Source organism: Malassezia pachydermatis (genome assembly GCF_001278385.1).
Source record: "Malassezia pachydermatis strain CBS 1879 chromosome Unknown scaffold1, whole genome shotgun sequence".
Lineage (NCBI taxonomy): Eukaryota > Fungi > Basidiomycota > Malasseziomycetes > Malasseziales > Malasseziaceae > Malassezia > Malassezia pachydermatis.
The window spans coordinates 1,299,352-1,325,887 of NW_017253138.1; the positions used below are offsets into that span (position 1 = coordinate 1,299,352).

General features: G+C 58.0%; 13 protein-coding genes across 13 annotated transcripts; 7 read left to right on the forward strand and 6 right to left on the reverse strand.

The window, feature by feature from the left end:
- Positions 1 to 6: 6 nt before the first annotated feature.
- Malapachy_3682 (e3 ubiquitin ligase) lies at positions 7 to 2,169 on the reverse strand (the record flags this gene model as incomplete). The annotated part of the gene is made up of 1 exon (XM_018138144.1): positions 7 to 2,169. One exon carries the CDS (start codon positions 2,167 to 2,169, stop codon positions 7 to 9), a length of 2,163 nt encoding a protein of 720 aa, XP_017993600.1.
- Positions 2,170 to 2,280: 111 nt separating this feature from the next.
- Positions 2,281 to 3,896, reverse strand: Malapachy_3687 (hypothetical protein; the record flags this gene model as incomplete). The annotated part of the gene is made up of 2 exons (XM_018138149.1): positions 2,281 to 3,593; positions 3,620 to 3,896. 2 exons carry the CDS (start codon positions 3,894 to 3,896, stop codon positions 2,281 to 2,283), a joined length of 1,590 nt encoding a protein of 529 aa, XP_017993597.1.
- Positions 3,897 to 3,998: 102 nt separating this feature from the next.
- Positions 3,999 to 5,473, forward strand: Malapachy_3667 (hypothetical protein; the record flags this gene model as incomplete). The annotated part of the gene is made up of 3 exons (XM_018138129.1): positions 3,999 to 4,293; positions 4,330 to 4,615; positions 4,654 to 5,473. The coding sequence occupies 3 exons, from the start codon at positions 3,999 to 4,001 to the stop codon at positions 5,471 to 5,473; spliced, it is 1,401 nt and encodes a 466-aa protein (XP_017993490.1).
- A 91-nt stretch (positions 5,474 to 5,564) lies between these two features.
- Positions 5,565 to 6,234, reverse strand: Malapachy_3655 (hypothetical protein; the record flags this gene model as incomplete). The annotated part of the gene is made up of 2 exons (XM_018138118.1): positions 5,565 to 6,093; positions 6,122 to 6,234. 2 exons carry the CDS (start codon positions 6,232 to 6,234, stop codon positions 5,565 to 5,567), a joined length of 642 nt encoding a protein of 213 aa, XP_017994201.1.
- Positions 6,235 to 6,344: 110 nt separating this feature from the next.
- Malapachy_3650 (xpt1-xanthine phosphoribosyl transferase) lies at positions 6,345 to 7,118 on the reverse strand (the record flags this gene model as incomplete). The annotated part of the gene is made up of 1 exon (XM_018138114.1): positions 6,345 to 7,118. One exon carries the CDS (start codon positions 7,116 to 7,118, stop codon positions 6,345 to 6,347), a length of 774 nt encoding a protein of 257 aa, XP_017994199.1.
- Positions 7,119 to 7,820: 702 nt separating this feature from the next.
- Malapachy_3607 (pyruvate dehydrogenase e1 component alpha subunit) lies at positions 7,821 to 9,047 on the forward strand (the record flags this gene model as incomplete). The annotated part of the gene is made up of 3 exons (XM_018138072.1): positions 7,821 to 8,229; positions 8,257 to 8,944; positions 8,984 to 9,047. The coding sequence occupies 3 exons, from the start codon at positions 7,821 to 7,823 to the stop codon at positions 9,045 to 9,047; spliced, it is 1,161 nt and encodes a 386-aa protein (XP_017993927.1).
- A 198-nt stretch (positions 9,048 to 9,245) lies between these two features.
- On the forward strand, positions 9,246 to 9,858 carry Malapachy_3622 (dna-directed rna polymerase ii kda polypeptide; the record flags this gene model as incomplete). The annotated part of the gene is made up of 6 exons (XM_018138087.1): positions 9,246 to 9,274; positions 9,316 to 9,337; positions 9,416 to 9,523; positions 9,566 to 9,654; positions 9,692 to 9,732; positions 9,773 to 9,858. 6 exons carry the CDS (start codon positions 9,246 to 9,248, stop codon positions 9,856 to 9,858), a joined length of 375 nt encoding a protein of 124 aa, XP_017993824.1.
- Positions 9,859 to 10,294: 436 nt separating this feature from the next.
- Malapachy_3616 (succinate dehydrogenase) lies at positions 10,295 to 11,100 on the forward strand (the record flags this gene model as incomplete). Its single annotated transcript, XM_018138081.1, has 4 exons — positions 10,295 to 10,391; positions 10,437 to 10,505; positions 10,542 to 10,853; positions 11,063 to 11,100. 4 exons carry the CDS (start codon positions 10,295 to 10,297, stop codon positions 11,098 to 11,100), a joined length of 516 nt encoding a protein of 171 aa, XP_017993972.1.
- Positions 11,101 to 11,539: 439 nt separating this feature from the next.
- Malapachy_3591 (adenylosuccinate synthetase) lies at positions 11,540 to 12,915 on the forward strand (the record flags this gene model as incomplete). The annotated part of the gene is made up of 2 exons (XM_018138057.1): positions 11,540 to 11,624; positions 11,669 to 12,915. The coding sequence occupies 2 exons, from the start codon at positions 11,540 to 11,542 to the stop codon at positions 12,913 to 12,915; spliced, it is 1,332 nt and encodes a 443-aa protein (XP_017994031.1).
- Positions 12,916 to 12,991: 76 nt separating this feature from the next.
- Positions 12,992 to 14,644, reverse strand: Malapachy_3626 (nop domain-containing protein; the record flags this gene model as incomplete). The annotated part of the gene is made up of 1 exon (XM_018138091.1): positions 12,992 to 14,644. One exon carries the CDS (start codon positions 14,642 to 14,644, stop codon positions 12,992 to 12,994), a length of 1,653 nt encoding a protein of 550 aa, XP_017994036.1.
- A 576-nt stretch (positions 14,645 to 15,220) lies between these two features.
- Malapachy_3588 (nadph-dependent glutamate synthase) lies at positions 15,221 to 21,661 on the forward strand (the record flags this gene model as incomplete). Its single annotated transcript, XM_018138054.1, has 1 exon — positions 15,221 to 21,661. One exon carries the CDS (start codon positions 15,221 to 15,223, stop codon positions 21,659 to 21,661), a length of 6,441 nt encoding a protein of 2,146 aa, XP_017994096.1.
- Positions 21,662 to 22,084: 423 nt separating this feature from the next.
- Malapachy_3669 (cyclic-amp phosphodiesterase) lies at positions 22,085 to 23,329 on the forward strand (the record flags this gene model as incomplete). The annotated part of the gene is made up of 1 exon (XM_018138131.1): positions 22,085 to 23,329. The coding sequence occupies one exon, from the start codon at positions 22,085 to 22,087 to the stop codon at positions 23,327 to 23,329; it is 1,245 nt and encodes a 414-aa protein (XP_017993486.1).
- A 154-nt stretch (positions 23,330 to 23,483) lies between these two features.
- Positions 23,484 to 26,407, reverse strand: Malapachy_3643 (sexual differentiation process protein isp4; the record flags this gene model as incomplete). Its single annotated transcript, XM_018138107.1, has 2 exons — positions 23,484 to 26,143; positions 26,176 to 26,407. The coding sequence occupies 2 exons, from the start codon at positions 26,405 to 26,407 to the stop codon at positions 23,484 to 23,486; spliced, it is 2,892 nt and encodes a 963-aa protein (XP_017994158.1).
- Between the last annotated feature and the right edge of the window lie 129 nt (positions 26,408 to 26,536).

The following is a 26,536-nucleotide window of genomic DNA, read 5'->3' on the forward strand; positions in this document are numbered from 1 at the left end:
CTATGTCTATACATGATGCATCGAGCCTACCGAAGACAACAGCACACCTTTGCGTCGTCGCTGCTTGCCGGAAGTCGGTGTAGCAGCCGCCGCCGAAGCCACCGGATCGTCTCTGGGCAAGGCCCCCGACATGGACTGCAGCGATGGGAAGGCCTCGGCGGACAGCGAGGTGGATGCGGAGGAGGAAGAGGCGCCCCAGCGCGAGGCCGGTGCAGTGGGCACAAGGGGGTTGGCCGTGCGTGGTGTACCGAACAATTCGCGTTTTTGCGCTTGTCGCTCAGCATGCGCCGACGAGGTCGGCAAGCTCGGGAAGTGGTTGGAGGACAACGCAGCGCTCTTCCCGCTGGCACTTGCGCCGCCCACACGCACACTAGCAGGGCGCGGCGTAGACGAAGGCGCAGGTGTGCCGAGCGCCGGGAACGCGTTTGACGACGAAGGTGGAGGCGCCGCAGCGCCCCAGGACGAGTGCCCAGCATTCGCGCGAACACGTTGCAAGGACCCCGCACTGTGCGCCGCTGAGCCAGGAACACGCGAAGACGCAGCGCGTAAGGACGGGAATTGGTCAGGTGTGCGCGCAGGTGCTTTGGACGACGCAGCGCGAGCTACATTGTCCCACACGCGGGCATTGCCGGACGCAGCGCTTTTCAGAGATCGCACCGAGTGTGAGTTTTGAGCAGCGGCTAGGGTAGGGAAAGGCTCGGCCTGTGTATGCTGGGCTTTGACGCTGGCCCACGCCCGACGCAGCTCCTCTTTCTTTTCGTTGTTCTGTAGAATCTCCGACATGCTTTGCAGGACCAAGTCGGCGGTACCCACGTCGAAGGAATGAGCCCCCTCGCCTGTGACGTTCATGACAGTTTGCAGGACGTCTTGCGCGGTCATTTCCGAGGCGGCGTACGACTGCAGGGCCGCCTTGCAAGCGGTCAGCTTGTTGGTCGAGTCGTTCAAGACAGTGAGCACCGTCGACCAGAAAGGATCGTTCTCGCCGGTGTTAGCCGACGCCGAGGCGCCTGACGACGACAAAGTGCTGCCGAATTGCGCACGTCGTGACGACGTCGGGGCATTCGCAGCGCCACGCTCGCGGTTCTTCGCGGGACGACGTGTAGATGACGAGGAAGGTTCCTCAGTGTACATGAAACTTGCATCGACGCGCAAGGCATCGCGTTTTTCCCGGCTCGAGAGTGTATGTCCATGCTCTTGGACCTGGTGCACTTGGAACTCCATTTGGTTCTCAAACACGACGAACTTTTTCTCAAGGCACTCGCGGGCTGGGCACAAGTAGTGCTCTTTCTTGAAATGCTGCTCGAGCATGCGATAGTCCTTATAGTACCGCCAACGTTCCTCTTCACTGCGATGCTTGCAAATATGGCACTGTTCGTGGTTGTCGCGCATGTGGACCCACAGTTCGTCGTCGCTGTAAAAGTGCTGACGACAGTACTCACAGTAGTGATGCTCGTTCGTCAGGTGCGCTTGCAACGAGGCTGCAGTGTAGAGAGTATGCTCATGCGAAAAGATCTTTTTGTGCTTGATGCAGAGATCACACAACAGGCGCGAGTGCTCCCGCTTTACATGCGTCTTCAAATCGGCCCATCCAGCACACATGGCCTCGCATTTCGGGTTAGGACAGTTGAAGCGCAGGAGGGAGATCGTGTCTTGGTAGTCCTGCTCCGTTTCAAAGTAGATGGCTAGCTTCTCGTCGACATACGGCAACTCGTCAGGCGTATACGCACCGAACGCCTTGGTCGCATTGGCCGTGAAAATCACACGCGTGGCTTCGGCCTTGCAGAATGTGCACTCGCGTTTCTTCCATAGCGCGCGAAGACGCATCGAGCAGATATGGCATACACGGTGATTGCAGGGCGGCAGACTAAATAGACGCACAGGCTCGGCACAGATGAAACAGATCTCGGCCTCGTCGTCATCGTCGGTCTGGCTTGCAGCTGCAGCTGCCGCGGCTGCGGCTGCCTTCGCTGCGGCGACCTGCGTCGACGTGGCTGTAGACGCATTCGATGCCGCGTCCGTCACAGCCACCACGTCGTTCGACGTTGCAGGCGCACGCGTCTGTGTACCATGCGCCTTGCTACCGCCACGCCCACCACCACGAGAAGAGTGCCCACCACGCCCCCGCGCCTTGCCGCGCTGGGGCGCCGTGTTTTGCGTATCGCGTGCCATCCCGTGAAAGAGACTACCTAGGCGCTCAAAAGTCACACGCGAACGTCCCCTCGCCCTTTTTTACCCCTACGGCCAGACTCAACGCCTCGCCCTCCACTGCCCACACGCTCATCACGTGGCGGAGGGCGCCGCGGTGAGGTACGCTACCTGCGCAGGCACGACCTTGGCTAGGGCCTGGATACTCTCGGCTATGGCCGGCACAGGACTCGCGCTCAATGTACGTACGAGGGATTGTAGATGCGCACATAGAGTCTCGCCCTGCGCGACAATGGAGGGCGGCTGCGTGACATGCAAATCGCGCCAGCGGACCAGGCACATGCACGACGCACTGACCAGCCGAGGACCCCATGTAGCCAGGCCAGGCGCGTACGCCGGCCAGGGGGGCGACGACGTGCTCGCGGGGGCATGCACGGCGATATCGACGAGCGTGCATGTCGCCTCGAGGCAGGCACACACACTCGCAAGCAGCGCCGCCGCGGCGTCGTCCCAGGCCTCGTCGGGTGTCGCGTCCCTCTCGCGCAACGTGCCTTGCTCCACAAGATCGTCGACCATCTCCGAGACGGGACGACGTGGAAGTCCACGGAACGGAAAAGGTGGTGTACATGCTTGGAACGCATGCTCCAGCCATGCTACAGCCCAGTCCATATGTGCATGCCAGAACCGCAACGAAGCCTCGCCCAGGCGGGTATACAGCACAGACGCCCATGTAAGCGCTGTGCCAGCGAGTACCTGTTGCAGCCGCGCATGGTGCAAGGTCGACGTATGATCAGGCGCACTCGGCGCTAGCACATGCACCGACGCCGATGCCGGCGCACAGTACGACAGCGCGGTGAAAACGCCGTGCGATAGCAGCCCCACCACCTGCTCGTACTGGGCATCGCTAGGCTGCGACGAGAGGGACGCAAGCTGCGCGTCCAGCACGGCTGAGAAAAGAGGCGGGCCGTACGTCGGCTCCGACATGAACGAGAGCATCGACGTAAGGGTCTCACGTAGCAACGACGCCACACCTGTACGATGCAGCAACGCCGAGGGCGCGCAACGCCATACAAGACGGGCTACGCAAGCGCCCTGGATCTTCGTAGGCACAGAAGGCGCGTCAAGGAGGACCATGGTCGGCGGTAGGACCAGTGGCCAGGCTCGGTCCCATACAGACATCGGCGCCTCCTGGAGATGAGTGAGGATCCATCCCAACACGTACACGCATCCCAACGGTAGGCGACCATGTCCATCGAGTGCCGTGCTTTGCCAGGCAGGCATCGTATCGTCCCAGGCAGCAGCGCCAGCGCCAGCGGACGTCCTCGCATGGATCGCGCGCCCTGTCTCACTGTGTACACGCGCATGGCCCCGTTGAAAGAGAGGACGAAGGTAGTCGGTCAAGATGGCCATGCAGACGTCCGGCGTCACAGGCAGGGTATCTAGCAGCGCTGGCGTCAGTGTCCTATGTACGTACCTTGCGCACGACGCGCTGTGCGTGAGGACGACATCCATGGCTCTTGCACACGTCGTACGTCGATCCATGGCGTGAGAGGGTACGCGCCAATCGACGACAGCGTCCACACCGGCACGAACTTGGCCACGGCTACCACGACCTCCGCCGTGTCCCAAGCCGTGGGCGTTGCCTCGATCTCGTCAAAGCAGGCCAGCGCGCATTCTTCTAGAGCGCTCGCGCTCGGCGGCGCTAGCACAAGCTGCGCAAGCGCAGCTACAGGCGACGCGCTCGACGCCATGGTCGTCGTGCGTGGCCAACGCCTCCACATGTACGCCGCCGACGCGGCGGCAGCGGCGGCCAGGCAGGTTGCGTTTGGACAGCGATAGGCGGCTTGGGGACGATGGAGGCGTCGCAGGCCAGTGCGCCGTACATACCGCCGATCGCCGTCAAGGTGATGCGGGTCTCGGCCCCGACCTTGGCCCCTCGCCTGGTACCGGCCTTTGAGACAGTAGCAGAAGGCGCGCCTGTGCTGCCTGCGCCGCACAGTGTCGCTACGATGGAGGCCAGTGTATGGGACGCAGCGCAAGCGTCCATGGCGCAAGGCTCCGATGCAGCTTTTGTGCAGGCCCCAGTAAGTATGCGCGATTCCTCGTACACCGACCAGGTGCTGCTCCCTGCCTCGTTTGGCACAGTGGGTACGTATACGCTTCTTCAACACTTACGCCTCGTAGCTGTAGGCGAGACGTTTCATGCAGTGATCAGCGCGACAAACACGTCCACACGTCCGCTCACAGGCGTGCGTATCCGCGTCGAGCTGCATTCGGAAGGCACCGAGAAATTCGCCCCGACCTCGTTCCAGTTGGCCGACGTGCCAGGGCCGGTCGCGCTGGCGCCTGGCGCGCAGGTCACGGCGGTCGTTCGGCATGGCATCGAGGCCCTAGCGACCCATGCACTCGTGTGCCGCATCCGCAGCGATCAGCCTACCGCGCAGGGCCTCAAAGAACATTGGCTGGCCAAGTACGTTCGTTCCCTCGTCGATCTTACTGACCCGGCAGGCAGTACCGCTTTGCTGTGTCGCCGCCGCCGTTTGTCATGAGCTCGGCCGTGCAGGTCAGCTCAGGGCTCCGCGTAACCCGACACCCGGACGTACGTGAGCGGGAACGTACATGGATCCGACTCCAGCTACGCAATACGTCCGCTCGCCCCGTGCACATCGAGTCGCTCCACGTCGAGACCACCGCGCCGTGGACCTGGGCGGCGCCGCCCACCGACACCCCCATCTTGCTGATGCCCCAGGATCTGCACCAGGCCTTGCTGGAGCTCACGCCGACGCAGCCCATTGTGCCACATGCCTTGCGATCGACCGAGGCCACGTCCGCCGACGCCACAGTCCCGGCCGCGTGGCCGCTAGGCCAGATCCGGATCGCCTGGCGGGTGCCTGGCGCCGAGCCTGGCCGGCTGCGTATTGGGCCGATCGTACGCCGCACGCGCCTCCCACGCCCGGTGCAGGGCTGGTACGCGGAGCTGTATGTACAGCCTACGGACCTGCCGTGGCGTGTGGACGAGCCATGTACGCTGCCGCTCCGTGTATCGCTATGGCCCATCGCCTCGACGGAGACGCCCTGTACGTGGGACTTGGTCGCAGACGATGCAGGGAAAGAAACGTACTATGTCGGCGAACAAACACACTCGTATACCGTAAAGTCACACGACACGACAGAGCCCGTGGTATGGGACCTGACCTGGACGATCGTGCCATGCCGCCGAGGCGTCGTCAAGACGGGCGGCGCTTCGTTATACCTACGCGACGCAGCGACATCCACGCGGCATCTTGTGCAGTCCTGGCCCTGTGTGTGGGAAGTGTCAGTGCCGTGACGCATGGTCGTTGCAAACGATACAAGAGGCGGTACATTAAATCAAAGTACTTGATGAGACTATGTGTAGACAACACGACACAATGACGCACTTACGCGCGCTTCGAAGGGTTCTCCGCACGGAACTTGACAATCAGACGCGCGGTCTCGTTCTTAAGCCACTTCTGGAGCTCCGGGCGGTAGCCAAAGAGGAAGAGCGTCTCGATAAAGACAAACAGTGGGGCCAGCACAACGGCGCCCAGCAGGTTGTCCAGCAGCGCAGGCGCACGACCCTCGTGAACGCCGTGGCCGTAGAACTGGAGGATCCAGCTCACAGTGAAGCAGATGAGCGCGAGGCGGAAACCACCCTCCACGTCGTGCGCAATGTACCAGCTGATGCGGTAGTATGCAAACCACAGCGGCGTAATCAGTGTGGCGGAGATCGGGTCAAGGATAAAGTAGTACAGCAGGTAGCTAAGCGCAGACACCGCAGCCAAGTTGAGGTGCGGCGCCGCCCACGACGGCAGAGCCGCCGCAAGCTGCACCAGCGCCTTGGTCGCAGGGACCGAGAGCGAATCGGGCAGCTTGCTTGCGAGTGTCGCAAGCGACGAGTCCGTCGAAAGCACCATGGCCAAGCTAGCCCTGCAACGTGAGCACAATTCGTACATACATCCAAATCAGCGGCACGCACACCATGTGGATGCCGACATTCACTTTGTTCGTGTGGTACGCGCCGTAGAACGCGAGCTGCTGCTTCAGGCTAAATGGGTTCGCAGAAAGCATATTGGTAGTGTGAATGGAGCTACGTGTCGAGGTGTCGTGCCCCGTACTTATTATTATGCCCTATGATCAGCCGCGTCCCCGCCCCAGATTTTGCCAAAGACTATGTTTAGTCAGGCTTTGCCAGGTGCACCGAGGCCATGGGCTTTGGCGATCGCAGCTAGCCGGTTGTGCTCTTGGATGTCTGTCATTTCCCAGGGAAATTCAATCCACACAGGCGGCGTTGTTTCTGCTGCATAGTAATATACGCCGGTGCTCACACCGTCGACAATTTCTTCCATCGCCGGTCCCTCAAGCACCGGCAGCTCAGCCCGCTTGGGCCCCAACTTGTTGTGCACCACAAAAATAGCGAATCGCGTAGGGCGCAGCTGTTGGCGCTCTTCAGGCGTGTACGACTCCAGCGCCTTGCGCACGTCCTTTAATAGTTCATGGTATGCATAGTGCAACGTAGTGCGTGAGTCGTCGACCTCGTCCACAATCAGAATGTTCTTGCCCAGAAGGCCGCCAGCATCGTTGCGCTTCTTCGCCTCAGGGTCAACGCGGCCTGTGTCGAGCCATTGCGTACGGATGACTTCCGTGCCAATCTTCTCTGCCGACTCTCCCTCGACCTCCTCGTAAAGACTCAGCCCAATCGCTTGGATCGGCACGTTGCGCAGCTTGGATGGGTTCTTTTCGTCGCGCTTTTTCAAGAACGTACGAAGCACACGCGCAGGGAAGAAACCACCGCCGCCAATAGCCACCATCAAATCCGGGTTGAACTCCTCTCGTACTTTCACAGAGATATCCCGGATCATAATATGGATGTCCTCGTACGTAGGGCGCCAGTGGTCATCAGGTAGGCCAGCCTGTACATATGCAGCCGGGAGTTCTGACGTGCCCGTAGTCATGCTGCTATCCACGAAAGTGTTGTTTGTGAAACAATAATAAAAAAAGGTGGTCGTCGCTCCTTGTCGAAATTGGGCCTAATTCGTTACGAAATCGGCGGCGCAGGTGTAGATAACCAATGCTTACTTTTTTTTCTTGCTCGGCACCCAGTGCCCTGGTCCGTCACAAGTTCGCTGAGATATGCGTCTTTTTTTTTCTGCCCTTTTGGGCGTCAACAAAAATTACCTGTGTAGACCTAGGAGTTATGCGGCACTAACGCCTGGGGTGGTGGAGTACTGTGCGCCATCATTCCCTATCGAAACAGGGCATCCAAGCTCATTGCTACGTCCGATAGCGACGCACGTAGAAAAACACACAAAGAACACAAGCTCACTGTACCAGACACACAGAACCGCACGCCCTGCCAAAGAGACATTGCAGCCATGATGTGTGGCCTTGCGGCAGTGCCTTCGGGCTTGACATTTTTTTTCGGACCTGCTGGCGTAAGTGGAGGCCACCACTGTTGGGGACTGGGATTTATTAGTCCCCGAAACCTTGCCCGCCCTGGTTCTCAGCACAAGCTGTCTCAACCCTCTGCCATCTCTACATGAGCCGGCTGATTTCGTCTAGGATTTTCGCAGGCCTCTCGGCACTGCCGCGCCAAGTACGTATCGTATACCTATGTCATCTGACACGCGCAGACCCCGCGCGCTGTGCGTTCCGCCATGCCGATGGCTGGTGCCCGTCAGCTGCATTTGCTTGCTGACAACGCCAACCCAGAAGGCACTGTGCCCGAATCGATGCAGGAGCCGTTCACGATCAACTTGGGTGACGAGTCGTTCCACAGCTACCGCATCGACCTGCCCTCGCACAATCTTACTGTCACAAAGGAGGAGCTTATCCGCCTCTACAGTGAGATGGTGAAGATGCGCCGCATGGAAATGGCGGCGGACCAGTCGTACAAGCACAAGCTGATCCGTGGTTTCTGCCACCTTGCTATCGGTCAGGAGGCCGTGGCTGTGGGTATGGAGTCTGCTATGAAGTCCGATGACAACGTCATCACTGCTTACCGCTGCCACACGTTTGTTGTGCAGCGCGGCGGTACCATCCGTGGACTTATGGCCGAGCTGTACGGTATGTACGCCTTATGCTAACCATCAGGTCGCGAGCTCGGTCACTCGAAGGGTAAGGGTGGCTCGATGCACATTTACCAGCCGAACTTCTTCGGCGGCAACGGTATTGTCGGCGCGCAGGTGCCGCTCGGTGCCGGCCTTGCCTTCGCTCAGAAGTACAACAAGTCGGACCACGCCACGTTCACGCTCTACGGTGACGGCGCCTCCAACCAGGGCCAAGTGTTTGAGGCTTTCAACATGGCCAAGCTTTGGAACCTCCCCTGTGTGTTCATCTGTGAAAACAACAAGTACGGTATGGGCACCAGTGCCGAGCGCAGCTCGATGAACACTGAATTCTACAAGCGCGGTGACGTTATTCCCGGTATCCAGGTGAACGCCATGGACGTGCTTGCTGTCAAGCGCGCCACTGAGTTCACGCGCGAGTATACCGTGTCGGGCAAGGGTCCGATCCTGATGGAGCTTGTGACGTACCGCTACGGTGGTCACTCGCTCTCGGACCCAGGCACGACCTACCGTACCCGTGAGGAAATCCAGAAGATGCGCAGCTCTTCCGACTCGATCCAGGGTCTTAAGACGCAGATTCTCCGCTGGGGTATCCTGGAAGAGTCTGAGCTCAAGAAGATCGACAAGGCTGCTAAGGAGGAAGTCGACAAGGAGGTGGAGATCGCCAAGGCCGCTGAGCTGCCGAAGGACGATGAGATCTTCTTGGATGTTTAGTACGTATTTTGCTTGCTGTGACCCACTAACACCCACAGCCAGAAGGGCACTGGCCCGTCCTTCCTCCGTGGCCGTGAGCGCGGTGAGAACTTCTACCTTTAAATGATGCCGACGATAGAGTAGTCTGCGATAGCGCCCTATGGGCAACGAGTCGTGATGGATGAACACGTGACCAGCGCGACGACGACATTGGCAGCGTGCGACGACAGTACAGGCAGGTTGGTTGCTTGCGATCGTGCATACGTACGTACGGACGCTTGCCTACGTACATACGATCGAAACGAAGCACACGTATCCGCTATGGCATCCCTTAAATTCTGTGCAGAGTGGTATGTGTTGTGCAACAGGATCTGCGTGCTGACATCACCAGCAACAATTTGCTATACCCCGAGGTAGGTCCTTCTTCGATCTGCTTGCAAAACCATGCATGCGGACACGTTCCGACTAGTTCACGTACTAACACAGTGTAGGCGGACCGAACAAACCATGTCCTGTTGTACGCGTGCCGCAACTGTCCCTACCGCACTGAGGCGTCCAACCCCCTCGTTTTCCGAAATGACTTGAAGCTCATCTCCAAGGTACGTATGCAGCGCTCAAAGTATACTTATGCACACATGTAGGAGCAACCCGGTGTGATCGATGAACTGATGACCGATCCAACGCTACGACGAACGCAGGATCTTACGTGCCCAAACTGCGGACATACCGAGTATGTATACGCCTGCCGTGTTTCTCTGACCATCCAGGGCTGTCATGTTCCAAGATCAGAGCAAGCGTGATCTTAACAGTGCGTTTTCTACACTAGAGGCACGGCGACTAACAGCCAGAAATGATCTTCTTCTACGTGTGTTGCTACTGCAACCATCTCTTCCGCGATGACCCACTCGAGAGGCCGCCGGAGGAAACAGAATAATGTCCTATATCGTCAGAGACACCTCATTGTATTTCTATATAATCCCTTGACACGGTATATGGTTTTACGACTGCCGTACAAATCAAAGAATGGCTATCTGTAGGCCCATAAAACGTCCCATTCTATATTCTGATCCCACTTGTCTTCTCTACGCATTCTCTCCTACTAGGCTGCTTTCTAGAAAGGCAGAGAGCGCCCCCAGCCCAGCGCATGGCGCGCTCTTCGCTGCCGCCGCGCACCGCGTCGTAGCACCATGCTCCACTGCCATGTGCGAGATGCATCAGCCGGGTCTTTCCGGCGGTCTTGCAACCAAAGGGCCTACTAGGTTAAAAAATTCATCAGACCAATGAGGGCTCGCGCAAATGAAATCGAAGCCAGCGAGCCCGCCCTTGGGAGCGGTTGCGAACCGACTGCTTACTCGATTCGACTGCTAACCATGTCGATGATGCGTTCCGTTGTTGGTCTGAACAAGAGCCTTGCTAGCCAGAGCGTGACTCGCATGCTCGCCACAGGCGCTCGTGGTTTCCACGCTGGTACGTCTTTCAGTGTTTGGCATGAATTGTACTGACACCGCATAGCTGCCCCTCTTGCTGTGTCGAAGAGCAACCCGCGCTCGTTCGGTGGTCCGTTGATCCACCCGGGTGGCTGTATGTATAATCTCACTATCATCGTCTAACTTTCAGCGTACATCAAGGACACTGTCAATGAGCCTACGGAATACCCGAAGCCGAGCGCCATGCACGGCTCGATCCACTGGGCCTTTGAGCGTCTGATTGCTGCCTCGATCATTCCCATGTTCGCTGTGGCGACTGTGAAGCACGGTGCTTGCGGTGTCTTGGATGCCACCCTGAGTGCTACGCTCATTCTGCACTCGCACATCGGTTTCGATGCTTGCTTGACGGACTACCTGGACAAGCGCAAGTACCCCTTCACTGGTCCTCTGGCTAAATGGATCATCCGTGCTGCTACTGTGGGCGCTGCTGTGGGTCTTTATGGTACGTATTTCTATGTGACAGACATTGGCTAACATATGGTAGAGTTCAACACGAGTACGTATTCCTGGACGCCCTTTCCTGCCTGTACGCAAGCAGGATTGGGCTGGTATGAGCAGAGAACTGACATGTGTGTGCGCGACGATGTGCCATATTTTCTGTACAGACGATATTGGTATGTACTTCGCATGGTGTCCGGACTAACGCAACAGGCCTGACTGAGCTGGTTGCCCGGGCGTGGGTCGCTTAACGTCTATAGACTCGACGTGTCTATGTATGGAGTACGCCTGTAGCTCATCATTGTCATGGTGTTACAGTTTCTGATGTATGTAGGCTGTCCTATCCTGCGCGCCTAGTGGGCGAGCTCGTCGTGTCTTCGCTATCGCGGAGTCTACGCATGCCTAGTCTAGCACAATGGGCCAATCGTGTTGGGCGCCTATTGTGACATAGGGGGGGGGACGTCCTCTGGGGCTTGGGGGAGGAGGGCACAGGGCGTTTAGTCAGTTGCTTGGAGTGCTGGTAGATGCCCTTTTAAATGGAACCCGGCTTGCTGGCTAATCCAACGAATCAAGAGGCAGTAAATGACCGAAGGTAGTTCCGACGGCCCACGCGCACGAGGTAGAGAGGGAACACAGGCGCTGCTTTTTGTAGGTCTACGCATCGCTGAATTGGCATCCTTCGCTTCCGCGATGGCGACGTTGCCAAAACCGAACCAGTCCTCGCAAGGGCGAGTGACTGTGGTCCTCGGATCCCAATGGGGTGACGAGGGCAAAGGTGCGTAATGCATGATGATGGATGGATAGCTAACACACTTGCAGGCAAGCTCTCCGATATGCTAGCGGGAGAGATGGATATCTGCGCTCGCTGTGCTGGCGGTAACAACGCCGGTCACACGATCGTCGCGAACGTTGGTCCCGACAATGTCGAGACCAAGTTTGATTTCCATCTGCTTCCGTCTGGTCTTGTGAACCCCAAGTGCATTGGTTTTATCGGCTCTGGCGTGGTGGTCCATGTACCTTCCTTCTTTAGCGAGCTGGACACGATTGAAAAGAAAGGTCTTAAATGTGACAACCGCCTGTTTGTGTCGGACCGTGCGCACCTTGTTTTTGATTTCCACCAGGTCGTGGATGGTCTGAAGGAGGTGGAGCTTGGTGGTAGCAGTATCGGTACCACCAAGAAGGGCATTGGCCCAGCATACTCGTCCAAGGCCTCTCGCTCGGGTCTCCGTGTGCACCACCTGTATGACTTTGACACGTTCGCTGCCAAGTTCCGCAAGTTGGTGGAAGGCCGTTTCAAGCGCTACGGCAACTTTGAGTACGACACAGAGGGCGAAATCGCTCGTTACCGTGCGTTTGCCGAGCGTCTTCGTCCTTTCGTTGTCGACGGTGTGACATTCATCCACTCGATGCTCTCGTCGAACCGCCGCATCCTAGTTGAGGGCGCCAACGCACTCATGCTCGACCTGGACTACGGTACGTATCCGTTCGTCACCTCGTCGTCGACGGGTATCGGTGGTGTGTGCACCGGTCTTGGTATTCCGCCGCAGTGCATTGGTACTGTGATTGGTGTGATGAAAGCGTACACGTCGCGTGTGGGCGCTGGTCCATTCCCGACCGAGCTCAACGACGAAGTCGGCAGGCATCTGCAGGAGGTTGGTGCGGAGTACGGCACGACCACGGGCCGCCGACGTCGCTGCGGTTGGCTTGACCTGGTCATGATGCGCTACTCGTGCCTGATCAATGGCTACACGTGCCTCAACTTGACCAAGCTCGATGTGTTGGACGGCTTGAAGGAAATCAAGGTGGCTACCAACTACGTGGTGGGAGGCAAGGACCTTTCGAGCTTCCCTGCCGACCTCAACATCCTTGCCAAGGTCGAGGTGCAGTACAAGTCTTTCCCTGGCTGGGAGGGCTCCATTGCTGGCTGCAAGACCTACGAGGAGCTGCCCGAAGCCTGTCGCAACTATGTGGAGTTCATCGAAGACTTTATCGGTGTCCACATTGAGTGGATCGGTGTCGGTCCTGGCCGCCACGCGATGATTCACCGTCGTCCGGCGAATGCGTAGATATGATAGTCTATACATTGTGCACATAAGAAGCATGCCCCATCTATGATTCTGTCTAAAGTACATGGGCTCCGCATTAGGTTTGCGAGCGAGATGGTGGTGGTGGTGGCAGCATCGACGTTTTCGTGTCCTGTGGCACCAGCGAGAACTGGCCTTCCCGGAACCACTTAGATTTGGCCTCATCCACCTTTTTCTGGCGCGACGGATCGACCAACTCAATGCCTTGGACAGGCGTGAATGAGAGCGACGACGCAGTACCACTTGTTGATGCCATGCCAGGTGAGGTAGACTGCAAGGACAGGGTAGGCCGATTAAGCGTAGCCAAGCGCTCCTTGTTGGCCTTGGACATGCGTGCCTTGGATGAGGCACTCGCCATCGCTGCGCGGATCTTGCCAGTCGCTTGCGAGCCGATCATACCGAGACCTACAGTCTCGTCAAACGCACCCGCCTCGGCTTCTTCCTTGCCAAACTCGACTCGGTTCTGCATCTTTTGTAGCTCCGTTTGACCGTACATTTCACGGAATTTTCGGGCTCGTCGACCACCGCGCCGCTGTTTGCGCCCCCCCTCACTGGGGACTGGCAACGCTTTGACGAGCTTCGCAGGTGGTGGCTCCATGAGTTTATCGATTTTGCGGGCAATCTCTTCATGCAGTGACGAGCCATAGTGACCAGACCGTGTGCTGCTCGATCCACCCACATCCATACGCGCAGCAAGCGACGCCTTGGCAGCGACCATGCGCAGCGCCTGCTTCCGGTAGTCTTCCGGCGTTTGCATGACCAAGTCGCACTGGGCCAGGTAGCCAGAGTATCGTGTATCATTGCCATGAATCGACGAAAGACCCAGATCCTGCTTCTTCGAGGCGCCCAATAGGTGCACATTGCACGCAGGAATCTTCGCAAAGGCGGCCAAGCCGCCAGCTACGCCTACCATTTTCGTCGCCACACGTGTGCCGACCAGAGCGGACAAGTTGGGGGCTAGCAAAGTCATGCGTGACTCCACGTACGACAAGATTTTATGCCGTGTCTCTTCGAGGTATTGTACCATATCACACGCCTCCAGAATGCGCGACCACTCCACCGCCGGCAGTGGCTTGCCTGTCGTCGTGGAGGCTGTCATACTAATGACGACAATGGTGCCAGCAGGGACGATCCCTTCTAGTCCCTTTCTCTCCAAGGTCTGGCCATTGCCTAGCGCACGCACTGCGCGAATAAAGTCCCATGGGTCCAACACCAACGTCTCCAACTCGGGGAAGCGTGGCGCATAGCGTTGCCGAATGAATTTGTGCAGGACAAGGATTTCGTTGTCCACTTCTACGGCCATATTGTTCGCGCGCAGAATCAGCTGGTATTCGCCTGTGCTTTCGAGTGCCCCAGCTACGGGCGGTAATGGTTGCGCAGTATGCTTGTCGATGGACTGCAACAGTTCCTCCAACGCAGGGTTGCCGTGCAGTTTGGAGACGGAGCGGGCGCTCTCAACGTTCTGTGCCCGCATATCCATCGCATTGACCTGCTCGGTGTCCATGGCCTCTGGTGGTGTGCTTGCCCCGTGCGCATCGTGTGTTGCTGATGCCTCGTCCAATTCGAGATCCAAGGCGCTGGCAAGCGACGATGTTCCTACATCTTGCACAGGGGCCGGTCCTGTCGTAGTGTCTGCGAGCTGGGTTTTTTCCGTGGGTTGCGACGCCTCGTCCTGTAGATCACTTAGGAGTTCATCTGCGAGACTGGCCATGACGTGAGAGGGTCGCTGGGCGCGTGGCGTGCGTGCCTATGAGGGACGTGATCGGCCCTTTTCCTGCCTTACGTGAGCACTTGTGGTTTAGCCAGCTCCACACGCTGGCCGAAGCAAGTCATAGATAACCACGTGATATTGCATAATGAGAGATAAGAGATTCGCATTTCATCGTTTCAGCCGAATGGACTTCGAGTCATTCTCGTAAGCCCGCGTATTCGATTGGCCGATGAAGAGAGTCTGCGGAGATCTTGAAGTAAGCGCAGCCAGCCGGAGGCAGCCGGCATAAAGAGCGGTCCCCCGATAGATAACGAGTCTTTCTGGACCCACAGCTCGTTTTTGTTCCACCAACTTTGCTCGTTGGCGCCTGTCATACCCATCTGCTTTCTGTACAAAGCCTTTGACAAACAGCTACTCCCTTTCAATCCCTGTTATTCTCAGTAACCCGCGCCGCTGCTGATCAGCAGCGACTCAGGCAAGTGACGAGCTTAAGACGGTACGTGGATCATGCCGGCTGACGTCCTAGATATTCCTAGTAAATTGACTTTTTATTTCAACAAACCAATCAATATGATGATGACAGAGACTCTGAAGAAGGATATGTATCCTATGCCAAAGCAAGATACCGAGTATGTCTCGGAGTATGCGACGACCGAGGCGCTGAACGACAGTGGCTACGAGTCTGTCCAGCGTGACAGTGGATCGTGGGCCGGCTCGCAGCCCGCATCACAGGGTCTATACGACTCGCAATATGAGAAGGACGCCTGTGGTGTCGGTTTCATTTGTCATATCAAGGGCAGCGCCACGCACAAAATTGTGTCGGATGCCCGTCTGTTGCTGTGCAACATGACCCACCGTGGTGCCGTCGGTGCGGATACACGTGACGGTGACGGTGCTGGTGTGATGACCGGTATGCCGGACGCGTTCCTGCGCCGCGAGGTGCGTGTCGACTTTGACTTTGAGCTGCCGCCTGTCGGGCAGTATGCGTGCGGTAACGTGTTCTTCACGTCGAAGGATGCGATGATGCGTGCGAACCATATGAAGCTCTTTGAGCAGATTGCCGAGAAGTTGCAGCTGCGTGTCTTGGGCTGGCGTGAGGTGCCTGTGGACAGCTCGATCCTTGGCCCCGCCTCGCGTAGCCGTGAGCCGAAGGTCATGCAGCCGTTCGTCGTGCTGGGTGACCACTACGGCTGGACCTCGAAGGCGTCCGAAGGCAATGGTGCGTTTGACGAGAGCCACTTTGGCCGTCAGCTGTACGTGCTGCGCAAGCACGCTACGCACCGCATTGGCCTCGCGAACTGGTTCTACATCTGTTCGCTGAGCCCCTCGAACATTGTGTACAAGGGTCAACTGGCGCCTGTGCAAGTGTACAACTACTACCACGACCTGAACAACTCGTGGTACAGCGCGCACTTTGCGCTCGTGCACTCGCGTTTCTCGACGAACACGTTCCCGTCGTGGGACCGTGCTCAGCCGCTCCGCTGGGCTGCGCACAACGGTGAGATCAACACGATCCGCGGCAACAAGAACTGGATGCATGCGCGTGAGGGCCATCTGCGCTCGGAGGTGTTTGGCGAGGAAATGGATCTGCTGTACCCGATCATTGAGAGTGGCGGTTCCGACTCGGCGGCGTTCGACAATGTGCTCGAGCTGTTGGTCGTCAACAAGGTGCTGACGCTGCCGCAGGCCGTTATGATGATGGTGCCGGAGGCGTGGCAGGGCCGTGAGACGGACCCTGCGAAGATTGCGTTCTACCAGTGGGCTGGCTGCTTGATGGAGCCGTGGGACGGCCCTGCGCTGTTCACGTTCTGCGATGGCCGTTACTGTGGTGCGAACCTGGACCGGAACGGATTGCGTCCCTGCCGTTGGGTCACTACGACGGACGACATTATGGTGTGTGCCTCGGAGGTCGGTACGATCAAGATTGCGCCGGAGACGATCACGGCTAAGGGTCGTCTGCGCCCGGGTCGTATGCTGCTTGTCGACACGGTGGAAGGCCGCATTGTCGATGACCGTGAGCTCAAGTCGAGCACGGCGCACCTGGCGGACTTTGCGGCGTGGGTCGAGCACAACATGCTGCACCTTGGCGACATTACGCAGCGCGTCGGCCATGCGCTGCAGGGCGCGCTGACGCCCAAGCTGGACGACACGACGCTGAGCACGGACCCGCGTCTGCGTGCGTTCGGCTACACGGTGGACCAGATCAACTTGCTTATGCTGCCTATGCTGAGCGATTCCAAGGAGGCGCTTGGTAGTATGGGCAACGATGCGCCGCTGGCGTGCCTGTCGCAGTCGCCGCGTCTGCTCTACGAATACTTCCGCCAGCTCTTTGCGCAGGTGACGAACCCGCCGATTGACCCGATCCGTGAGGCGGTCGTCATGTCGCTGGACCAGTACATTGGTCCGGAGGGCAACCTGCTGGAGATGAACGAGCTGCAGTGTGGACGTATCCACCTGAAGAGCCCCGTGCTGAGTCTCGAGGAGATGGGGGCTTTGAAGCAGATGAACCTTACGCGCCCAGACTGGCAGACCATCACGATCGACATTACGTACGACCATGCGCTGGGCTCGAAGGGCTACGAAGCGACGCTGGACCGCGTGTGTGCGCAGGTGTCGGAGGCGATTGAGAACGACTACCGTATCGTGGTGCTGTCGGACCGCAACGTGAATCCGCACCGCGTGGCGATTAGCTCGCTGATTGCGTGCGGTGGTGTGCACCACCACCTGATCCGCCAGAAGCGCCGTGGCCGTATTGCGCTGGTCGTGGAGACGGCCGAGGCACGTGAAGTGCACCATGTATGTGTGCTGCTCGGCTACGGTGCGGATGCCATTTGCCCGTGGCTTGCGCAGGAGGCTGTGATGAAGGTCGGCCGGGAAGGTCTTTCGAAGGTCGATGTCCCGGTCGCCGAGCTGACGGCCAACTGGCGGCATGCGGTGGACAGCGGTATCCTGAAGGTCATGTCGAAGATGGGTATCTCGACGCTGCAGTCGTACAAGGGTGCGCAGATCTTCGAGGCGCTCGGTCTCGACACGAAGGTGATTGACCGCTGCTTTGCGGGCACCGCCTCGCGTATCCGCGGCGCCACGTTCGAGATGCTGGCGGCCGATGCGCTGGAGATGCATGAGCGTGCGTACCCACACCGCCAGACTATGGCGTTTGCGGGGCTGCCTGAGAGTGGTGAGTACCACTGGCGCGACGGTGGCGAGGCGCATATCAACGACCCGAACTGCATTGCCTCGCTGCAGGAGGCGACGCGCTCGAAGAACCAAGCGGCGTGGGACGCGTACTCCAAGGCGACGCAGGATATGGTCAAGGCGACGACGCTGCGTGGTCTGCTGGAGTTCAACTACGCGGGTGCGCGCCCGATCCCTGTGGACCAGGTCGAGCCGTGGACGGAGATTGCGCCGCGTTTCTGCACGGGTGCCATGTCGTACGGCTCCATCTCGATGGAGGCCCACTCGGCGCTGGCCATTGCGCTCAACCGTCTGGGCGGCAAGTCGAACACGGGCGAGGGTGGTGAAGACCCTGAGCGTTCGATTCCCCTGCCGAACGGCGACTCGCTGCGCTCGAAGATCAAGCAGATTGCCTCGGGTCGTTTCGGTGTCACGTCGCACTACCTGGCCGACTCGGACGAGCTGCAGATCAAGCTCGCGCAGGGTGCCAAGCCCGGTGAGGGTGGTGAGTTGCCGGGCCACAAGGTGTCGGAGTCGATCGCGCGTACGCGTCACTCCACGGCTGGTGTCGGTCTGATCTCCCCGCCGCCGCACCACGACATTTACTCGATCGAGGACTTGAAGCAGCTGATCTACGATCTCAAGTGCTCGAACCCACGCTCGCGTGTGAGTGTGAAGCTCGTGTCGGAGGTCGGTGTCGGTGTGATTGCCTCGGGTGTGGCGAAGGCCAAGGCCGACCATATCCTCATCTCGGGCCACGACGGTGGTACGGGTGCCGCGCGCTGGACGAGTATCAAGTACGCGGGTCTCCCCTGGGAGCTGGGTCTCGCTGAGACGCACCAGACGCTCGTGCTCAACGATCTGCGTGGCCGTGTGACTGTCCAGACGGACGGTCAGCTGCGCACCGGTCGCGATGTCGCGATGGCGTGCTTGCTCGGTGCCGAGGAGTTCGGTTTCTCTACCGCGCCGCTGATCTCGATGGGCTGCATTATGATGCGCAAGTGCCACCTGAACACGTGCCCGGTGGGTATCGCGACGCAGGACCCGAAGCTGCGTGAGAAGTTTGCTGGCCAGCCGGAGCACGTCATCAACTTCTTCTACTACCTGGCGGAGGAGCTGCGTGCGATCATGGCCAAGCTTGGTCTGCGCACGATCAACGAAATGGTCGGCCGTACGGACTTGCTGAAGATGAACGAGGCGGCGCGCACGCCCAAGACGTCGAACATCAACCTGAGCGCGCTGCTCAAGCCGGCGTTCGAGATGCGGCCAGGCGCTGCGACGTACAAGGTGCGTCAGCAGGACCACAAGCTGTACGTGCGTATGGACAACAAGTTCATCGACGAGGCCGAGCCGGCGCTCTCGCGTGGTCTCCCTGTGCAGATCGAGTGCGAGGTGGTGAACACCGACCGTGCGTTGGGTACGACGCTGAGCTACCACGTTTCGAGGCTCTTTGGCATGGACGGCCTGCCGCGCGACACGATCCACATCTCCGCGAAGGGCAGTGCCGGCCAGTCGTGCGGTGCGTTCCTCGCGCCGGGTATCACGTTCGAGCTGGAGGGCGATGCGAACGACTACGTCGGCAAGGGTCTCTCGGGTGGTCGGCTGATCGTCTACCCGCCCAAGTCGTCGATCTTCAAGGCCGCGGAGAACGTGCTGGTCGGCAACACGTGTCTGTACGGCGCGACGCGCGGTCACGCCTACTTGGCCGGCATCGCCGCGGAGCGTTTCGCGGTGCGCAACTCGGGTGCGCACGCCGTCGTGGAAGGCGTGGGTGACCACGGCTGTGAGTACATGACGGGCGGTCGTGTGGTCGTGCTCGGTAACACGGGCCGCAACTTCGCCGCAGGCATGAGCGGTGGCATTGCGTACGTCCTCGACATGAACCGCGACTTTGCGAGCAAGTGCAACATGGAGATGGTCGAGCTGGGCCCGGTCACCGACACGAGCGAAATCGCCGAGCTGCGCACGCTCATTGAGGACCACCGCCACTACACAGGCTCGCTCATTGCCGAGCACGTCATCCACGAGTTCCACCACCTCCTCCCACGCTTTGTGCGTGTGATGCCCACGGACTACAAGCGCGTCCTGGAGCAGGAGGCCGCCAAGGCCGCCGAGGAGAAGAAGCGCTCAAGTCACGTGGACCTGCTCGGCACGCTTTCGCGCCGCGGCAGCCAGGTGGACGTGAGCGTCGCTGAGGAGCCGACCGATGCCGTGCCGCACAAGCCAGAGCCGGCGGTCGTGGACATGGAAGAGGCCATGCTCGACGAGGAGCTGCAGCTTGCGCGCACCTCGAAGCTCGACAAGATGCGTGGCTTCATGAAGTACCACCGCCGCACCGAAAAGTACCGCAACCCCACGGCTCGTGTACAGGACTTCAAGGAACTCTCGACGCGTCTCCCTGAGCACGAGCTCAAGCTCCAGACCGCGCGCTGCATGGACTGCGGTGTGCCGTTCTGCCAGTCGGACAATGGTTGCCCGATCTCGAACATCATTCCCAAGTGGAACGATCTCGTGTTCAAGGGCCAGTGGCGCGATGCGCTCAACCGTCTGCTCATGACCAACAACTTCCCCGAGTTCACCGGTCGTGTGTGCCCCGCGCCCTGCGAGGGCGCGTGTGTCTTGGGCATCACCGAGTCGCCCGTCGGTATCAAGTCGGTGGAGTGTGCAATCATCGATCACGCCTGGGAGCAGGGCTGGATGGTGCCTCGTCCCCCGCCGCAGCGCACCGGCAAGACGGTGGCGATCATCGGTTCGGGCCCCGCCGGTCTGGCGTGCGCCGACCAGCTGAACCGCGCCGGTCACTCGGTCACAGTGTACGAGCGTGCGGACCGCGTGGGTGGTCTGCTCATGTACGGTATCCCGAACATGAAGCTCGACAAGCACGTCGTCGACCGTCGTGTGGGTCTCATGGCCGCGGAGGGCGTACAGTTCGTCACCAACACCGAGGTCGGTAAGGACATCGACGCTGCGGACCTTCACCGCCAGAATGACGCCGTGGTGTTTGCGACGGGTGCGACGTGGCCACGTGATCTCAACATCCCCGGCCGCGATGCGGATGGCGTGCACTTTGCAATGGAGTACCTCAAGTCGACGACCGCGTCGCTTCTCGACACCCAGCTGCAGGAGGGCACCTACCTCAGCGCCAAGGGCAAGAACGTGATTGTGATCGGTGGTGGTGACACGGGTAACGACTGTATCGGTACTGCTGTGCGTCACGGCGCGGCATCGGTGGTCAACTTTGAGCTGCTGCCGCAGCCCCCGGCGGCGCGTGCGGCGAACAACCCATGGCCGCAGTGGCCGCGTATCTTCCGTACCGACTACGGTCACTCGGAAGTCAAGGCACGCTGGGGTGAGGACCCGCGTGAGTACTGCATCTCCACGACCTCGTTCGAGAAGGACGAGTCGGGCAAGCTCATCGCGCTCAACACGGTGCGTGTGTCGTGGGACCTGGACGCGAGCGGCAAGTGGCAGATGACCAAGATTCCGGGCAGCGAGCAGCGCTTCCCTTGCGACTTGTGCTTCCTTTCGCTCGGTTTCCTTGGCCCGGAGAACGCCGCGATCGAGTCGCTGCAGATCAAGCAGGACGCCCGCAGCAACATTCTCGCGGACACCAACAAGGGCCCGAACCCGTACAAGACGTCGGTCGATCGCGTGTACGCCGCCGGCGACTGCCGTCGCGGTCAGTCGCTGATCGTTTGGGGTATCCAAGAGGGCCGCGCTTGTGCTGCGCAGGTCGACACGGACCTCATGTTGAGCTCGTCGCTGCCGTGGGCGGGTAGCATCCCCAAGCGTATCCACGTCCCAGAGGCCGTGCCGGCCCCGTCAGTATCGCAGGCTGTCTAAGAGGCCAAGCATGCCATGCTTTGGGAAACTCTACTTCATGGTTTGTTTCTTCTTCGTAGTCGTTTGTGTATCTGAACGCGTATTTTTTCCGTTTCTATGTCGCCGGCTGCGGCATGTCGTCGCCCATCAAGCCGTGCTGCATGTCCGTGGCTCCGGCGCGCAGGCAGGGGGCCCACCAGGGCACGCCCAGCACCGTCGTCCTACGCCGCGTGCCTGGTCACATGAGCCGGCCAGTGGAAGGGTGGGTCGCGTCAAGATATTTCCAAATCTCTCCACCGCGGAAGTGCTGCGCCAGCGTAAAGCCCTGTCTTACGCTACGCTCGTCACCGATACCGCCGCACGCCACTTTTTCCTGCGGCACGAAATAGGTCGTTTTCTTCCACACTTTTTGGACGCTGGCCGGCGCCTATCGTGCCTCATAGCATGCCAGACGTGGATCCGGCTGCACCTATGGATTTAGCTCCTGATTCCCTCGCACTGCAAAAAGAATCCGTGGGCTGTCTTGACTCCGAATCTCCATTGTCGTCGTCATCTACGGCCTTTTCGTTCGTATGCTTGGGTGTCGGTGGCGGACCTTTTGACAACAACTGCTCGTGCTACCTCATGAAGCCAGCTGATCGCGCGTGGCACGATGGCACAGTGCTCGTCGAAGGAGGCTCGTTCTTGGGCTCGTTGATGGAATGCCTCGAGCACCCAGACAAAGTCTTCCCTGACGTGGAATTTCCAGAGGGTGTAAACGCAGAGGGCCGGACAGAAATCTTCAACTCGTGGATCTCACAGGTATTCCTCTCACATGGCCATCTGGACCACATTTACGGCCTTGTCTTGGCTTCGGCGAACAACCGCGCCCAACGGCCTGTGTATGGCTTACAAGATACCTTGGATACACTGCTGCAAGTGTTCAATGGCCGGATCTGGCCACGCCTGGCTTCCTACGATGAAACAGATCCCATGGCCTTTTATCATTTACGTTGCATGCGCACTGGACAAGTCCTGTCGATCGACACGGACATCGACGTCACTGCGCTTCCCATCTCTCATGGCAATACACGTCTGGCTGTAGGCACCTCTGTTTTCCAATCGGTTTTGGATGGGCCTCCTATCGGCCCGCTGCCGTGCCACATGGACGGCGATATGAGCACCGTGGTATCCACGGCGTTCCTGTTTACCAACCATCGCCGTGATCGCGACGTGCTTTTTATGGGCGACGTCGAGCCCGACCAGGTGAGCGGCGCCAGTGCCAACTTCCGGCTGTGGAAGCAGGTGGCTCCGAGGGCGGCCCAGGGCAAGCTTAACGCCATCTTTTTGGAGTGCAGCTTCTCGTCGGAGCAGCCTGACCATCTTTTGTTTGGTCATATGACGCCTGTCCACCTGTACCGCGAGCTACAGGCCCTTGCTCAATGCGTTTGCGCAGAGCGAAAGATTTCGTCTACCGATCAAATTCTGCGTGGTGTAAAATGTATCGTTATTCATATCAAAGGTATGACTCTTTCCGGTGATCTCAAGTCGTACTGCTATGTCCCTCGTCCCAAAAAACGTCCCACCTCTATGCAATTGCCCCTTCATTTGGAGTCTGTCATTGAACAAGAACTGGCCGACCTTGAAGCCCAGGGCCGTCTTGGCGTGGAATTCATTGTCGCCCGACGTGGCCAGCGTATCGAATGTTGATGAAACGTGCTCCGTTGTATACTATGCTGCACCCGAGGCTGAGCAAGTCTCTTGTCTCCCTAGGCACCCTAAAATTATAGACAATCTTCGATATTTTGTATTGTACTATGGACAGACATTTTCTCGTATGTACACTACGGGACTGAGACCCGTTTTAACCAAACACGACTGGCTTGATGCCACCGGGCGGGACTTCCTTTAAGGGCACATTGTTGAAGTCCGCGGTGGAGCGTACCACCGTGTTTCCCCACCAGTTGATCATAGAACGGTCGCCTAACGGGATGAGAATGGTAAGGAGAATGACCAACTGCGATATGACGGTGCCTAGGTCCAATGCGTTCGAGGTCGTAAAGTTGTACTTCGACCACCAACGGAAGTGGTACTTGCGCAAATAGTACTGGAATATGGTTCCCACCAAGAACCACATGGTGTAGTTGAGGCTGCCTGACATCGGAAAGAATGAAATACTGTAAAAGATCACAGGGAAGTTGACATAATACAGCCATCGCACTCGGAAACGTGCGCGAATGATCCAAAGCAACGTAGGGGCCAGGAAACCTGCAAGCAAGCCCCATAGCATAAATTGGAACGCCTTGTCCTTGAAAATGTACTTGGGCCCAATGGCGCTCCACATCAGTGCCGAGCTGTAGTAGAGGTTGGCACTGATGCAGGTCAAGCTGTATTTCTGGTGATAAGTACACATGTCTGGGACCGTAAGAAACAAGACTCGCTTGACGGCCATCTGAACGCAGCTCACAATGACCGTAGCCACGATCTGCACCCAAAAGGTGATCCGCGGAGGGATTTTCATGTAGTGCCCCAGCTTCATGTTGCCCACAAACAGCAGGCACGATACCAGAGTTTGTACACTGAGGCCCTTGAACAACATAAAGGCCTGTGGCTGACCAGGCAGCAAATAACCTCCAATCACATCACAAAGGATATTGTTGCCGAGCTGCACACCGGTTAGTGCCATAATAAAGCCACTGGGCAGGAGGTAGATGAAGGCCAATAGAAGGGCGACTACCAAGCTAGACGTGTGGAAATCGAACTTGAGGTAGTCGATGATAATCACAATGGTCAAAAAAGGTATAATGAAAAGCCACGAGTACCACCATGAGGGAATAGACGGGTAGTTCCGCATCAATTTTGCATGGATGTCATCTTGTTCTCTCTTCCCACGGTGCCAGACCTGGAAGATGATTTGTCCATGGTTGACTGTAGTGTGGACAATCATCGACGTGATGATGGCGAATCCAGCAAAATAGGATACCAAGAAGCCCAAGGGGAGATAGACAGGCGAGTAGGCTTCGTACCTGTCCCTGTTGAATTGCATGGAGGGCATATCAAGGACGTTCTGGATCTGGTACAGTTTGCCGTACTTGTCATACATGTTGGCCCCACTGAAGGGGAAATAGGCCGACTGCCATGTATTGGTAAAGTACAGGATCGGCATAACGAACCACGCGAATAAAACAAAACCAAAGAAGAAATTGCATTCGGCCCACCATGGCATGACGAGGGGGGAGCCATGGTAGATAATTTGATTCCAATCGAAGCTGAGACTGGTCATGCCCATCCCCTTGGCCCCTGTCACAATATTCGTCGTGACATCATGCGGCCGAATCCAAGTGACCCAGCAGAAAAGCTGCAATGCGTAAAAGATGTAGTTAGGGAAGAAGTTGTACAAAAAGGCCAGCACAGCAATGATCACAAGCCATCGCATACGCGTCATGCGCTTATCGAATATATCTTCGCCTGCATGCAGCGTGTTTAGAATCGTGGAGAGGACAAGTGCTTGGGGCCAGAGCATGGACGATGGTTGGACAAGAAGTCGGTAGAGCAGTCCTGCAAAGGCAAAGCCAAGCACCCCGCTCGACATGATAAACACAAAATCGAACCACTCGTCCTGGCCCTGCCATGACTCGATCTTCACATCGTTCGCCACAAGGAAGTTGAACAAAAACGACGGCACAATCGATATTGAAGCTGCAATACCGATCAGCGCGTGTTCCTTGATATTAAAGGGGCTAGGGTTCAGCGAAAATTGGAATCCACCAAGCCATTGGGGAAATTGAAATACGCGCGTTGGCAGCGTAATGGCCATGATTTTCCCGATAGGGTACGCTATCACGATCACAATCAGCGGTGACAAAGTGGGTGCAGGGTATCGCAGAGTAAAGTACAAATTGATCGCTCCTACCACCACGGGAATCAAGGTCGCCAAGAAGATGGAGCGGAATGTCAGAATCTGCATCGTTGGGTCGTCCATGTTCGATACCGATGCACATACTTCCGGGTAGGGCGAGTCTTCATCGTCGTCTACCACCATCTCTTCTTCTGTTTCATCAGCTTTGTTCACACGCTGCAAAGGTATGGCCGCTTCTGGCATATGCGACGCCATGCTTGACCCCATGCGCATAGAAGTATGCATAGAATTATGCATATCTCTTTCCAGATGCCCATGCTCAGGCGCGAGGTAGCCCTCTTCGAGCATATGCACGGTGGAAGGCACATCCGAAGCTGCATATATGGACTTTTCCCGCGAGTGCATACTGCCGAAGGAATGCTGTGGCACACGACGAGCCAACGAGTCAAAGTGGCGCACACTAGCTCGCTCACCAAACAAGTCCATGTAGTCATCCATATACGGGCTGTCTGTCACGCCCATGTGTACAGGGTCTTTCCCATACTCCAACGATGCACTTTCATCGGACCAGGCATCCATTTCGTCCTGTGGGATATCAATCGCCGCTTCACGATGCGCTTGGTGCGATGTCGTGGTCGGCCCAGATACATTTCGAGAGGGGCCAGCTGAGGGTGTGAATGGGTGGAAACATACATACATGCCACAAATGCGAATACATCATCATCGTCGTCATCCGAGTCTTCCACACGTCTGTCGTCGCTGGACCGCAGTTCCATATCTTCTTCCTCCCCCGCTACTGACGACGCATCTTCAGGTACACTCACAGCGCCTGATTGAGGTCGGCGCGGGCCTGTACGGTGTCTTGCCGTGTGAGGCCATGCAAACTCAAACTGGCTGCTATACGAATGCGAATGTTGGCTTTGCGGCATCTGCGCCACAGATGCTCACCCAGCCGACAGACCACCTGGCTGCTAGGAGAAAAAGAAATAGACAGGTATTTGAGCTCCTCACTCCACATTGCAGGACTGCTTATGAAAGGCCATGTAGGTCGCCCCAGT